General features: G+C 38.7%; 1 protein-coding gene across 5 annotated transcripts in view; it reads left to right on the forward strand.

Annotated features, from left to right (window-relative positions):
- Window positions 1-15,111, forward strand: part of PDE1A (phosphodiesterase 1A) — a 272,702-nt gene that overhangs the window by 240,892 nt on the left and 16,699 nt on the right. Inside the window, exon 14 of one of the 5 annotated variants that reach the window (XM_075070071.1) lies at window positions 10,010-10,297. The exons of the other annotated variants lie outside the window; for them this stretch is intronic. Within the exon in view, the coding sequence (XP_074926172.1) occupies window positions 10,010-10,297 (288 nt within the window). The remainder of the gene's footprint in view (window positions 1-10,009; window positions 10,298-15,111) is intronic. 5 annotated transcript variants of the gene reach the window in all.

Consider the following 15,111-nt stretch of genomic DNA (forward strand, 5'->3'; position numbering starts at 1 on the left):
GCCAGTACGTGGGTGCACTGAGAGGCCCCTGCGGGCACCGCGTAAGGGACCCCTGACCTAGAGAGCCTCCTGAAGCACGGTGATCATGCTTCAGGAGGACTTGAACTGTACGAAAAATTGAGTTGTTGCCACATGCAAAATCGATGATGGATATTGTACAGTTTATTCATACCAGCAAACTTGTTGACATATATAGTAATGTGTACATTGCCACTCATATTCTACTGACAATTCCTGTAACAGTAGCATCAGGAGAACGGAGTTTTTCAAAACTAAAGCTCATTAAAAACTATCTCCACTCTACAAGGAGTCAGGAACACTTGAGTGGTCTTGCTGTTCTTGCAATCGAACAAGACATCATTTTGTCTTTGTCATACGATGACATTATTACTGATTTTGCAGCCAAAAAAGCCAGAAAGATTGCTTTTAATTAAAAACTAATCCTTATTTTCAATACTTCTTCATATAAATTTCCAATGAAATGTTGACAAATTAAAAAAAATATTATTTGCATCGTTCTGTCAGATCAGAATTTTTTCTATAGTGCTACTTCTTTAGTGCTAGTCCATCAGCATTACAGTGTGCTTATTTAAGTTAAACTGGTTTTAATAATATGCATGTGGCAAGTTTTCCAATACCGTAAGCTTATGTTTGTGTTGCTAAGAGCAAAACAGGCACGGGGGCACCAGTTTAATAATCTCGCCTAGGGCACCAGAAATCCTAAGGATGGCCCTGTTAAGGCCTGGACCATTTAACTAGTTTAAATGGGAATTTAATGGTCTATGTATCTTATACTGGCCTTCCGCACAGGGGTGTAGAATTGTAGCAGATAAATATTAAAGGTGCCCTATATAGGAAGAATGTCTCTTATTGGAACAGTATTTGTGCCACAATACTGAAGTCATAAAAGTCCTTAGTATTTGTAACCAAGCCTCTGAACACTCTTTTTGTGGCTTCTACCTCTGCTTTGAACAATTACATGCTTACATTTCACTACTTCTTCGGATAGGCTGAAATCGAAACCTCTCAGCTGAACACCATCTGTGCTATCATGCACTTTAATCCTTCTGAGCACAAATTGACAGTTTAGCATGCATGATCCTTAAGCCAAGCTTACAGGGAATTTAAGTAAACTGAAATGGCTCATGATATTTACTAACTACTACTATTAATAAACACCCTGCAAATGTCCTCTCAGTAGAGTGCTTAGTCTATTGAAATGTGTACTGAGGATTCACTGTAACATTTGTAGGAAACATATGGGTCCGCTGAGTCTCATGTTGTGTATTGGTAGGCACAAAATGGATACATGTTAGATGGTTGAACATCATATACTTGATTCCATTATGAGGATTGATAGCTGTTGTGACAAGCTATAGTATCCATCTGCATGTTGGAAAGGGCAAGAGGGTATCTGGGTTAGATAACCTTGGGGTTCTATACAGAGAGAGGCAAGAGTTACCCAACAGAACTGCAAAACAGCTAGAACCTGAGTCTCCCAGGATGCCAGCCTGGAGCCATATGAAAAGGAAGTGCAAGCTAGCAGCAAGGGGAATGGGAAATGAGCATGTAATGGCTTTATTGGAGAGGTTTAGCTCCTCACAGAAGCGGTGCTAATATCTTCAGCATAAATCTCTGGGAATTTTTTTGGTGCTATTTTGCTTGCAGCCAGTTTAAAGGCCCTATTTTCTTTCTCTTCAGAGGAGAGAAAGCGTGTTTAAAGACCACTGACCAGATTTTGCTTTATAGTCCAAACCCTTTGCACTGCTCAGGGTTATCTTCACAGCCGTAAGGGTTGGGGACTTAATGTTCTTAAATTGGAAGCTTAAATTCTGGTACACAAGTTAGTTTCTGCAAGGGTGGTTATCACTTATGGCTAGTGCTTCTCCTTGGATTTAGGTTTGGAAATCCTTTGCATCATTGGTGCATCCCTCTTGCTGCTCATTGCTCACTCCATGATGATCTTTCTTCTGGTAACTTGGCCTTCTGGCCAAGTCACGGTTTAGTCCACCCCTTCTGGGATTATGAAGTCCTACAGGACCACTATCCAGATGCCTTCTCTGGACAATGTTCAGCCCCTCCTCGGGCTATTCCTGGACAATATCCCAGGATTTATTCTTCCCCTGGACTTCCTCCTTGTTCCTGAAGGCTTCCCTGTAACAGTCCCTGCAACCTCATTCTGCTTTCAGCCTCCTGGTTTTGTAGTGCTTTCCCAACCAGGCTTCATTATCCGTTAGCCCTGGCTCTCCTTCTCTCCTGTGATGCCAGGTGACCTAACTGGCCTCTCAAACCCTCATTTATCTTACCAGGGCTGGTATGGGGTGCACACCCCATCACAGGCACCAAAGAAAAGAACCAAGCCAACTTACATGGTGCTCTTGGGCCTCCAAAACCAGACTCAAAAATCTTGCAAGAACTAGAATTTTACCTCAACCTGAATTCACCTCGACCTAGTTAGAGGTCTACCTGCATTCTTCAAACTTCTGTTGTTTGTGATGTGATTTATGGCACTTTTAGATCTTATGCTGCTGCCTCTGTCTCTGTTGCTTCTTGTAAAATTCTGAGGTTGCTCTGGGTTTACTACTGAAGTTGAGTCTTATCTATATATTAACTTTAGCATGTAGCGAGGAAGGAAATACTGGCAGTAAATCACTAGCAAGCAACAGGGTTTTCCATTGCCATTGTCCTTCTCAGCTGGATAATTTATTAGCAATTATAAAGAGCTGGATGTATTATTAAGAAGGCTATATCTATTATAATGGAAGATCTGTGTAGCAGCTATTCCTGCTGTTAGCAGAGATCTTCATACATGCTTCCCAAGTTGACTGTGACAGTAGCACCTCTGCTGCTGAAAAGGGCCGTCTGCACTCCTGCCTGTAGACTGCACACACAGGACATTGCTTTCCACACTGCCAACTCAGTTCCATGGGCTTGGGAGGAATGGCCTCTCTCAAAAATAACAACAAACAGGTCCAAATTAAATTAAAATTTTAAAAAAGGAAGGAAACTAAAAATTCTTGAATAGGAGTTGAACTCTTGCCCCCTACCAGGCTGATATATTATCTTGAAAGCTATAGCCCTTGCTGGGATGCAGCTCTGCCCAGGTTTTGGGGCTGATAGTGTCTGTTGTGTACCTGAGCTGGGCAGAACAGAGCAGGGGATCCAGGCCCAGCAGGTGGTGGTGTTGTCCTGGGCATCTTGCATGAAGATCTATCAGTAGTCAGGGCTGCTTGCACTGCCCCACTGTGAAGAGAGAGTTACTAACTCTCTAGAATATTGATTCAGAGTAAACAGCTTATGTGTAGAGTAAAGTGCTTTATCTTGCAAAGGACTCCTGTTGGTAAGGAAAGTGTTTACACACAACCTACTTAGACAGCTGTTCAAGAGCTTCCTTAACAGAAGGCCCACTAAATGAATTACTCAATTTTGCTAAAAAGGCCATGTCTTGTATAATTGATGGCATAGGAGCTCAGTGCTCTATAGCCTAAGGGTCTTCAACCTTTCACCACTGGAGGATTAGTGGAATGTTTCTGAGGCCTTTAAGGGGACTCAGTTAACAGTGGATTATCATAATGATCAAACATCTGAGATTCCAATGTGAAAGCCTTGATGTTTAATTAATATTCCAAACCCTTAGTAACTATATAATCTGTCTTTTTTCACTTCAGCACTTTTATAATACAGACTATTCAATCTTATGCATATTTCAACAGATAGCAGTGATGGCAGCTGATAATTGCAGTGATGATACTTGATAACAATTTGACAGTAAAGACACTCTGACAAGTTTTATAGGTTGCTCCATTAGAGTAAATAATCTCTAAATTGATTTTAGGGACTGGGAGTTATTGATCTATTGAGAAAGCAAGCTATAACACAAATGTTATGACAAAAGGTTAAAAATACTACATAAGATCACTTATATAGTATAGCTTTCCTCAGGACAAAGAAGTTTGAAACACAAACAACTGTAAATTGACAGAGATTGGTGGAATCAGTTATTTTCAACTGAATATACAGTTCCACAAAAATAATCATATCTAGCACCTGCACAGCATTTTTCATCCATAAATGAAAAAGCACAACGGTGCTTAAGTATCATTATCTGCTTTTGAGGGGAAAGATAAATGAGGTGATATCTTTTATTGGACCAACTTCTGTTAGTGAAAGACAAGTTTGAGCTACACCGAGCTTGTCTCTTTCACCAATAAAAGTTGATCCAATGAAAGGTATTACCTCACCCATCTTCTGTCTCTGAGACCTGAGATGTCTCTGAGACCATCACTGCAAACAATTACCTGCATTTTTCAGATAGCAAACTGAGGTCCAGTGAGGTTAAGCGACTTGCCTTTGGACACACAGTGAATCAATGGAAGAGTCTGAAATAGATCTAGAGACTGCCAGTTCAGTGTCTTCTCTACTGCGGCATGCTGCTGTTTCACACCTGAATGAACTGATCAGAGTAAGGGACATGAGTGGGGCAGTACAGAGAACGTTGCGTAGCTGCTGGTCTTAGTTATTGTTCCTTTGCAGTGGAGGACGGAAGACTTCATTCTCCAAGGAATTCAGTCTGGCATCTTTTATGGACATTAAATTCACATGTTGGGCCATATTCCCTGATGGTGTAACTCCACTGAACTCTATCAGTCTACTCTAATTTCTTTTAAGGAACACTCCTCTGCCATGCATGCTACTGAATTGTTGGAGGTTTCAATTAATACTCTGCAGCGTGTACATCCAGTGAAGTAGTGCCTTATTTCCTACAGCATTCCTGTACTTTAATTAAGAAAATTTATTCTATAAAACATGATTAGATAGAAAACAGTAGCTAGAAGATATATTATTTTAAAAGAAGGACAATGTCATTGAAATGGAAGTATCAAGGCGTGATAATTGTTCACAAAAGGTGATGTATAGTAATTAGAACTGATCAGAAACTGCTTTTCTCCCCCTCACAGACAGTTGGCTTTTCAGGAAAAAAAAAAAAAAATGAAAACTGAAATATTTTGATTTTGAAATAATAGCATGCTGCCTCATGGGAGTTATAACTTGGATGATCCGTGCTCCCATTATTCTCCATAGGGTACACAATGCGTCATGGTCTTGGTCCTCTCTTGGTGAGGGAAAGTTGTGTGTCGTGGGAGTTCCATGGCCATCCCGTATTGTGGGAGATAAAGTCTGATTGAGAAGCTCTGAAGGAGTCCCTGGGGTGCAACCTACACTGTGAGAAAGCTGAGCCCTCTGTCCCACCAACCTGGGCTGGTCCTCACACTGTGATGCTAACGTCGTTATATATCTCTGGCAGATATTGCACTTACAGAGCCATCCATGGGCAGGGACACACCCAACTGAGTTACATGAATGGTCTCCCAACCACTCATGAACCAACAACAGAAACAGTCCAACCAATTCTCCCCAGTCTTTCACCTCAGAACTGTACTGTCTTGCACTAGTCAGAAGCCTGACCGTGTAAATTCATTATCCAGTTCTCCAGTGTGGAGTGGACAAACGCTAGCCTTTGTAAACTGAGCTGAGATTTCCCAAGCACTTCAGCCAAACGTACTGTTTTAGGTAAAATAGGTTTATTAACTACAGAAAGATGGATTTTAAGTTGTTATAAGTAGCAAGCGTAGAGATCAAAGTTGGTTACTAAGAAATAAAAATAAATGTGCAGCCTGAGTTCTACGAACTAAACACAATTTGAATCAAGCAGTGTCTTACCCTGACAGATGGTACAAGCAGGTTACAGACCCTCAATACACAGACCGAGACTACCTTTCAGTTCAAAGTCTTTGTCCTCCAGATGTTCCTCCAGGTGTTGAATCAGGGGCTGGGCTGGAGAGAGGCTAAGTGATGATGCCACTGTCTCTCTCTTATAATTTCTTCCAGCTTGCTGGAAAGATCTTTGATGTGATGCAGGGGACTGGACTAGATCAGAGGTTCTCAAAGCTGGTCTGCTGCTTGTTCAGGAAAAGCCCCTGGCAGGCTGGGCTGGTTTCTTTACCTGCCGCATCCATAGGTTCAGCCGATTGCAGTTCCCACTGGCCATGGTTCGCTGCTCCAGACCAACGGGGGCTGTGGGAAGTGGCAGCCAGCACATGTCCATTGTCGTTCTGAGTGTTGTATATCATAATTTATAGATCATTGTTATTAAACTGGAAAAATATACCATTCCGTATGCATAATTATTTGGCAATGGACAATTATTTGCCAGATAGGCTCCTTATTAAATATTTCTTCTACTTTCTAAATTATTATGAGTTGCCTGGGCATTTTAATCAACTGCCACTTAAAAACTCAACAGTAAAGCAAAAATAAAAGCAGAATTAAGCCCAGCTTTCTGTGCTGAATGCCTGTTAATCAAGCTGCTCCTCATGCTGTAAACGTCCACAAAACAAAGTCTTTATTCTCCAAAACCCTCCTCAAAACTCTCCTTTGACATGATGCCTACAAAAAACCTGACAACAGTTAGGTTGCTGGGGTGCTGAGACCACAGCCCATCACATGGACCAATATGTCTTATTGTTTCCTTGTGCTCACCCGGGAGTGTATTTGTATCCACTTACTGTCTTTTGTCTATGCTCAGGTCATAAACGACGGGGGCTGGCTTTTTGTTCTGTGTCTGTACAGCATCTAGTGCAGTGGGAGTCTCTGCCTGGGCCGCTAGAGTAATAAATAATAATGATAACCAAACTTGGAGGGCATTCAATACGCAAATAACCCTTAACAAATATTTTGTCTGTCCATGAAATCCTTGGAACTTCCTGGTTTACTGAAGGTATCCCAAAATATATAATGCTATGCTGTGACATCGAAAGAACCATGGCTTACGCAGGTTGCAGTGGAATTTATGGCATTTGTGATGTCATGTACTGATTAAACTTGTTTCCTAACCTGGAAGTCAGAAGCTATAAATAGCTATGAGATACTGACATTTATTGCTAGCATTGAAAGTGGCAGAAAGTCAGTCAGAATGACTTGCACTATGATATACTTTCAGGAAAATTAGCTTGTTAGGTTAAATTCCTCTGGAATTTACTTTGTCTTATGATTTATCCGTTGATTTTCATTTCAAGTTTATATGAATATATAGCATGTAGAATTACTGATTGCTTAGCCGACATAGAGAGCATATTATGTTATTGCTGGCAATGTCATTTCAGTGATTTCTGTTGGAAAGAATCGTTGCAGGTATTTTTCTCACCTTTCTTCATGTTTGACAGCAGTGCAAGTCAACACTAAGCCAGTTTCCATCAGAATTGCTTTGATTCTGGGATAATAGGATTAGAATCTGTGGCAATGGAGGATGTTGCAATTTGTTAAAAAAATCAAATATTTTTACGTATTTTGGCTGCGTATTTATTAAGATTGTTACGATAATAAATCACAATTTGAAAAAAAAATCAATTTTTAAAGCAATTTGTAAGTGGGCCTTTTTTATATATCAGATAAATTACATGTGGACAAACTAACTACATAGAAGTGATGTAATTGTTTCCAGGGATTCTTTTTCTTTATCAGAACCAGTTTGCATGGGTGTACAGGCCCTGCATTTTGAAGAAGACTGTGTTCAAACACAGCTATTGTACCTATGTCAAATCGTTTCACCAAACCATAGACAAGGTTTGGGTTTCAAGTGTTTGCATCCATTTGCAGAAATGTCATTGGAGTTTTTCTTTGAAATTTTACTAGGGATTGTCCTAGAAAATTCCATTGTTTTGTCCAATGTTCTTTCATTAATGTGGGCCAGATTATTAAAATATAGCATAGTCAATAGTCTATCTATCTAATCTATCTATCTATCTGCTCTAGTCTTATCCATAACAAGTAAAACAGTTTGCAAGAAGTGTTCACTGACCATTGGCAGACATGAGGTTGTAGTTAATCAGTACTCATTCATTAACACAGAACACAATTGAATGTGGAGCAGTGTCAGGTCTGTTCAAAGTTCAAGTTTCACAGACCTCTTAACCACCAGTTTCCATGGGGTTTGTGCAGACAATGGCAAGTTTTTGTGGGCCCAAAAGACAGAACTGAATGGAGAAGAGGAACATGAAGACCCTAGAGTGGAGTTGTAGGTTTCCTAAAAAAAAATGTTTTGCTTGGCCACGAGCTACATGTTATCTGTCATGGGGAAGTTGAGTGGAGGTGATTCGCTGTGATACAATTTCATGAAAAAATATGTTCATAAAAATGTCACTAATGCAAAAATCTATAGCTTTTCTCTGTTCTAGTAAGACGTTTGTCATACTGACAGTGATGATTCTAGTTCACAAATTTTTGACATATAGCTGTTCGGAGGCCTGCAAAAAAATGTGAGCCCATGCTATGGTGATTCTAGTACGACAAAACATAAATATACAAGGTTTTATAGAGACCAACTGTAAACCAGGTTCCCTTCCCATTGGCAGAGGTCAGGAGGGACATTAATAGATATTGTTCATACTGAAGATGGATTTGTTTTCTCTCTCCAATTTGGTAAACTCTTAGCTTTAAATTGCTTCAGTGCTACTGGTGATATTATGGAAACAAATTTAGTTATTTTAGTCTATCTATAAGTAAAGAAACAATAATTCAGTTCATCAACGATTTTATTTATTGGAGTTTTGCACTATAGAATTTTAATTATCTGTAAGTGGTTGCAGTGTAGGCTGAATCTTGATGTACTGCTTTACTGCAATTTAAATTTTTTATTTTCCCCTTATGCACTCACCAGCATTTGTTGGTAGACACTCTAATGATACAATAACTTGAACCAGAAATGCATCTTATACATATAAGACAATTATTCTACAGATGAGTGGTTGCAAGTTTACCTCTCTCTTTCATTCACCTTCCTACAGACATATCAGGAAAAGAAAGTATCAGAAGTAAAGACCAAGGCAGTAAAAGAGCAGCCGTAGGAATACAGGAGAAAGCATCAAGACGTAGAGAAGATTCTGTACTGTCTAATAAATCCTGTCCTGTCTCAACTCCACTACCAAATGTTCCCACTGGTTCTGTACTACAGTACCCTGATAGTAACACAGCTGAGCCAATGGAAATCAACTTTTTAGTTTATAATGCAGACTCAGAGCTTCTACAGCCACAGGACAGTGATACTATGGAGATCACAGAATCATATGGTAATCCATAGTCATTAACCACATTTCCACATGGATCAAATGCTATTAAATCTAGAGACAGATGTTGTGTTTATGCATAAGTGTGAGTGGGTATTAGTTCCTGGAGGGATCTAGCTTCTGAAGGGAGTTCGTATTTTCCTATAGCTTTGTTTTAAGGACAGAGTAGGATGCCAGATAGTCTGTAATACTTGTTGATTCTTTTGATTCCCCCACAATGATCAAGTGAGTTGACTGCTTCTACTCACTGCGAACAACAACACAAGAATGAAGTTGCAAGATTTCAGTGAAATAGCCAAGTTACAGGCTATTTTTACCTCTGGGATTAATGAGCTTCAATAAAGGATTGGGCTAAGTGTTCCTTTTGTGTAACTAACAATAGGTGAGGCTGCTGCCAGCTTCATTTAAGTGAAAGCCCTTGATAAAACACTATGCAATTTAATTGAAAACAGGTTGGGATGTTTTAAGATCTTATTTTCAAAATAACTCATTTTAGAGGTTGCAATATCCTCCCTGAAAAATATATTGGGTCAACCTACTTCTCTTGTCCTAGTACCAACACTACCTCGGTCTTGTGTGGGTTGAATCACCAAATAGCCCCAATCCCAGCCCCATCCTCCTTTAGAAACTAGTGTGTCCGTCATAGCAATGGGATTGGACAAGGCAGAGTCAGTGAGCTGGGTACCAGTAGCATGCAGCAGATACCACAGATCATACTTTCTTGCTAGTCCTCCAATATAATGTATAGCTCTTATATAATAAAGGAGTATGTTTTTAATTGTTATGGATATTTTCTATCTAGCATACAGCATAATCCATGAACAGCTGAAGTATTCTGTCAGCTAAGGATTCCTAGTTTTATTTCTCTTTCTATTCCTGTTTTGCAGAGGATTTCATAGGGAATGAACCTGCAAGGAGTAAGGAGGGTCGGGACATAGAGTCAGATATACAAGAGATGAGAGACATGATACCAAGAACAAAGAGTCTGGGTCCTAATGAGAGTGATGATATCATCATTGAGGAATATATACCTGACTATCCTGAACCAGAATCCCAATCATTAACCCATGCCTGTGATTACCCTGCCAAAACTTTTCAAGAACACACTACTAAATTTTCTTTTTTTCAGGCAGAATTAACTAAGAGTGACATGGAGATTTTATCACTGTGGAATGGTAATCACTATTCAGATTTCAAGACTGATTAAGCAATAGTTGTAGCATAAATCTTGGTGGAAAAAATACATGTAACACACTTGCAGGGATGGGTATGCTATCAGCCTGCTCTAGGTGTCACTGAAGCCAGTGGTAGTTCTGCCATTAATCAGTTACAGTCCCATTCCTATTAAATTTACTGTGTAAGTTAAGTTAGCAAGTTAGCTGATGGGTGACCAAGGGTAATTAGTCAGAACCCAAACAATTTGTCATGATAATCAAAGAATTTTGTGCTTGTTGAGATAAGAATACCAGACTTGTTCTGGCTATCAGGCTGAGCAGACATACAGTGGTTGCCATAATAAATCCAACATTTACCTACAGTTTTTACTCCATGGTATCCAAAATCCACTGTATGTTCACATTCTTAGAATTGAAGTTAATAAGCTTTCACATATTCCAATTTACCAACATCTGTTCAGCCTGGTCTACACACAAAGTTACACCAGTGAGTGATGTTTCTCCACATGCCACCTTAATTAAATTGGGGAATCTTAGATTGGTATAAAACTAGGTAACTTCTGTGTGTAGACAAGCCTATAGTAACAGAGGTAAACAGCCACACACTAGCTGTCCTACTTTGTGATTCAGATGTCACCAGCCATAGGCACTCACTCAACCTGTGGTGAGCATGGTGTAAACATTTAGATAAATAGATAACTGATCTCAATCAGTCAGAGGCACTTTTAGAAACAAGGGCTCAGTACAATAATAATCTATAACAGACCTTCAGTACTGTTCAGATGAAAATGCTAATTTTCCTTTGTCAACCCAAGTTTTGGAAGAACATAAATGACTTTTTTCCAAGACCAGTTCTAAGATGCTTAATTTTTCATTGTACAGACTGAGATGTGTGAGAATATTGGAGGTGAGGATATTTCAAAAGATTAACTTCTGATATGAACTTGAGCAGTACAGCCATCAGTTGTACCATAGCAAAGTAAAATTCTGTTCTGAAGTTTTCCTGAAATACCATCTCAGGTCTGCAAAAACTGCATTTCATCTTTTTTCCTGGTAGAAAACTTCCTTATTCCTGAGTTGAAATAGTATTCCTTCTTTACAGTACTAGAAATTTAAATGGAAAACATCTTAAAATAATATTGGAATATAACATCCTCAAAATTAGAAATCTTAGATTAATGTGAACTTAAAAATGGAAAATATTGAAATGCATTTTTAAGAACACTTAAGCTTAACTCTGTTCCCATACTGTGTTATAAACAGGGCTGTCGATTTAATTGCAGTTAACTTGGGCGATTAACTCAAAAAATTAATTGTGATTAAAAAAATTAATCATGATTAATCCCAGTTTTAATCACACTGTTAAAACAGTAGAATACCAATTGAAATTTATTAAACATTTTGGATGTTTTTCTACATTTTCAAATATATTTATTTCAATTACAACACAGAATACAAAGTGTACAGTGATCACTTTATTTTATTATTTTTCATTACGTATATTTTCACTGTAAAAATGATAACCAAAAGAAATAGTATTTTTCAATCACCTCATACAAGTACTGTAGTGCAATCTTTTTATTGTGAAAGTGCAACTTCCAAATGTATTTTTTTTTGTTACATAACTGAACTAAAAAACAAAACAGTGTAAAACTTTAGTCTACAAGTCCACTCAGTCCTACTTCTTCTTCAGCCAATCTCAAAGAGAAACAAGTTTGTTTACATTTACAGGGGATAATGCTGCCTGCTTCTTATTGACAGTGTCACCTAAAAGTGAGAACAGGCATTTGCATGGCATTTTTGTAGCTGGCGTTGCAAGGTATTTATGTGCCAGATATGCTAAACATTTGTATGCCCCTTCATGCATTGGTCACTATTCCAGAGGGCATGCCTCCATGCTGATGATGATTGTTAAAAAAAAAAAAAAAAAAAAGGAGATAATTACTGAACTCCTTGGGAGGATAATTGTATGTCTTCTGCTGTGTTTTACCGGCATTCTGCCATATATTTCATGTTATAGCAGTCTCGGATGATGACCCAGTACAGGTTCATTTTAAGAACACTTTTCACTGCAGATTTGAAAAAACGCAAAGAAGGTACCAATGTGAAATTTCTAAAGCTAGCTACAGCACTCAAACCAAGGTTTAAGATTCTGAAGTGCCTTCCAAAATCTGAGAGGGATGAGGTATGGAACATGCTTTTAAAACTCTTAAAATAGCAACACTCTGATGTAGAAACTACAGACGCGAACCTTCAAAAAATCAACTCAGATGATGAAAATGAACATTCATCAGTCCACACTGCTTTGAATTGTTATCAAGCAGAACCCTTAATCAGCATAGATGTATGTCCTCTGGGATGGTGGTTGAAGCATGAAGGGACATATGAATCTTTAGCACATCTGGCATGTTACTGTCTTGTGATGCTGGCTACAACAGTGTCATGTGAACCCCTGTTCTCACTTTCATGTAACATTGTAAACAAGAAGAGGACAGCATTATCTCCTACAAATGTAAACAAACTTGTTTGATCGATTGTCTGAACAAGAAGTAGGACTGAGTGGACTTGTAGACTCTAAAAATTTATATTGTTTTGGTTTTGAATACAGTTTTTTAACATAATTCTTCATTTGTAAGTTCAACTTTCATGATAAAGAGATTGCACTACAGTACTTGTATTATGTGAATTGAAAAATGCTATTTTGTTTTTTACAGAGCAAATATTTGTAATAAAAAATAGTGATCACTGTACACTTTGTATTCTGTGTTGTAATTGAAATCCATATATTTGAAAATGTAGAAAATATCAAAAATATTTAAATAAATGGTATTCTATTGTTTAACCTAAATGGTATTCTATTGTCAGTGTGATTAACCAAGATTAATTTTTTTAATCACACAATTAATTGTGATTGATGTTTTTAATCACTTGACAGACCTAGTTATAAACAGAGGATTATCTCCAGTTACTGTTTGTTCACAGTGAGGGCAGGCTAAAATTGTTTGAATGATGCTAATGGTACATACTTTCTAATAGCTAATTTATTTTAATTTTTTAAGTATTACATTCATCTACAATTTATCATTTCCATGCTTTCCATTTTCTGTTTTGTTTTATAGTTCAACATTCTTTTAATTTCCCCCTCAATTTATTGATACAACTTAAACTTTGTTTTTTTGCCTTGGAATTTCCTTGGCTTTCTGATAAAGTCAAGGAAAATGCTTGTAGCTCTACCACATGGAAGCATATATTCACCAGCAAGTATGATATGTAAATTAGTTTCTTTGGAACAAAAGCCTTAAGTAGATTATGCCATGAATGACATCTGCTTTAGTTAATACAACTTGGTAGAACTGCATGAAACTTGCTTCCAAACTACATCTACAGATTTTGTAATGTCTTTTAACGCAGCCAGTTCTGCAGCAGGTCCCTAGAGCAAGCAATAGCTATGAAGAGATCAGAAGACCCCTCAGTTATAGAATCCAGGAGAAATTTCCTGTTTCTCTAATGTTTGTAAGCAATTTGGATCAATAAACCAAATGTGAAGTTCTTCTCTTTTTTAAAGCTATAACAGGCTAAAAAAAAGCATAAGAACTGACAAAGAAGGGAAAGCACCTAATTGTTCAAACTTCCATATATTAGAAACATCTAATGAAGTTGCCTTAGATTTGGAAGGAATGTTTCTCCTGTGTCTCACCTCCTAGGCCAAATTGCCCTGCAAAAGAACATGTCCTGAGGATCCAGGAAAATAGTATGGAGGGGATAAATTCTGTTTATAATGATAATATGGTTACAACCTGTGCTGCAGAGATGCTTCTACCTCTCCATAATACTATGTGATCAGTTTTGGTCTGGGTTTAGATCTGGGCACTCACAGAACTGAAATTTGTTCTCAGTGAAGCTAGCAATATCATGCTAGCCGAACAGGAACAATATTGTTATGCCTGTTTCCTCCTTTAATAACAGTGAAAACAGTGGACTTGGGAAATCACACAATAGTCCCCAGAGAGTTCGTGGAGTTACAGGTCAAATTCTAATGCTCATCATTTTATATAACTAGAGATATTTTACATCTGTCATGGGAGTATCAAGGGATGCGAAAGCTGAACCTAAGAGATAGGAAAAGGCAGGTGTTCTAATAATAGGGAAAACCTGTGATTTGGCCCTCTTCTTGTCACCCCTTCCATCCCCACCACCAAAGTGTGCTCTCTATCCCCTCCCATACAAGTCTTCTCCATCCCCTGCTCTCTCTATTCTCTGACTCCTCCTGCCAAACTCTCTCTCCCACACTCAAGTTATGCGCTCCTGAACTTCCCTTTTCTCAGTTCCGTGCCATCCCCCCAACCTTTCTTTCTCTACCTCGAGTTCTCTTCTTGCAACTGACCTTTGGCCTCCTGGATCAGTCTCTCCCTTCCCTCACTGTCTGTCCCTCTGAAATACTATTTCTTTGAGATTTGTCCCCTCCCCACTGTTGCTGCTGTTGTTGTTAAAGCACAAATGTGTAACCTCCTAAAGCTCCCTCCACCCTGGGTTCTCATTCTTTTGCTCTGATATCCTCTTCCTCACTCCAAGGTTCATTCCCTCTCCTCCAGAGCTGCCACAGCTCTCTTCACTTCCTTCTTTCTGCAAGGCCCTCCCTGTCTACCTGTCTCGGGAGCTCCTAAGCTCTGCTTCCTCTAGCATTGCTGCCATAAACAGCATTGCTAAATGGAATGGCACTCGGCAGTGATTTCATTCTGTTTCCATCCTTTCCCTTCCCATGTGCCCATGCTTTTTCCTGGAATGCTTGCCACTCCAGCTGCAGATGGAAGTAC

This window comes from Chelonoidis abingdonii, chromosome 10 (genome assembly GCF_003597395.2).
Source record: "Chelonoidis abingdonii isolate Lonesome George chromosome 10, CheloAbing_2.0, whole genome shotgun sequence".
Taxonomy (NCBI): Eukaryota; Metazoa; Chordata; order Testudines; family Testudinidae; genus Chelonoidis; species Chelonoidis abingdonii.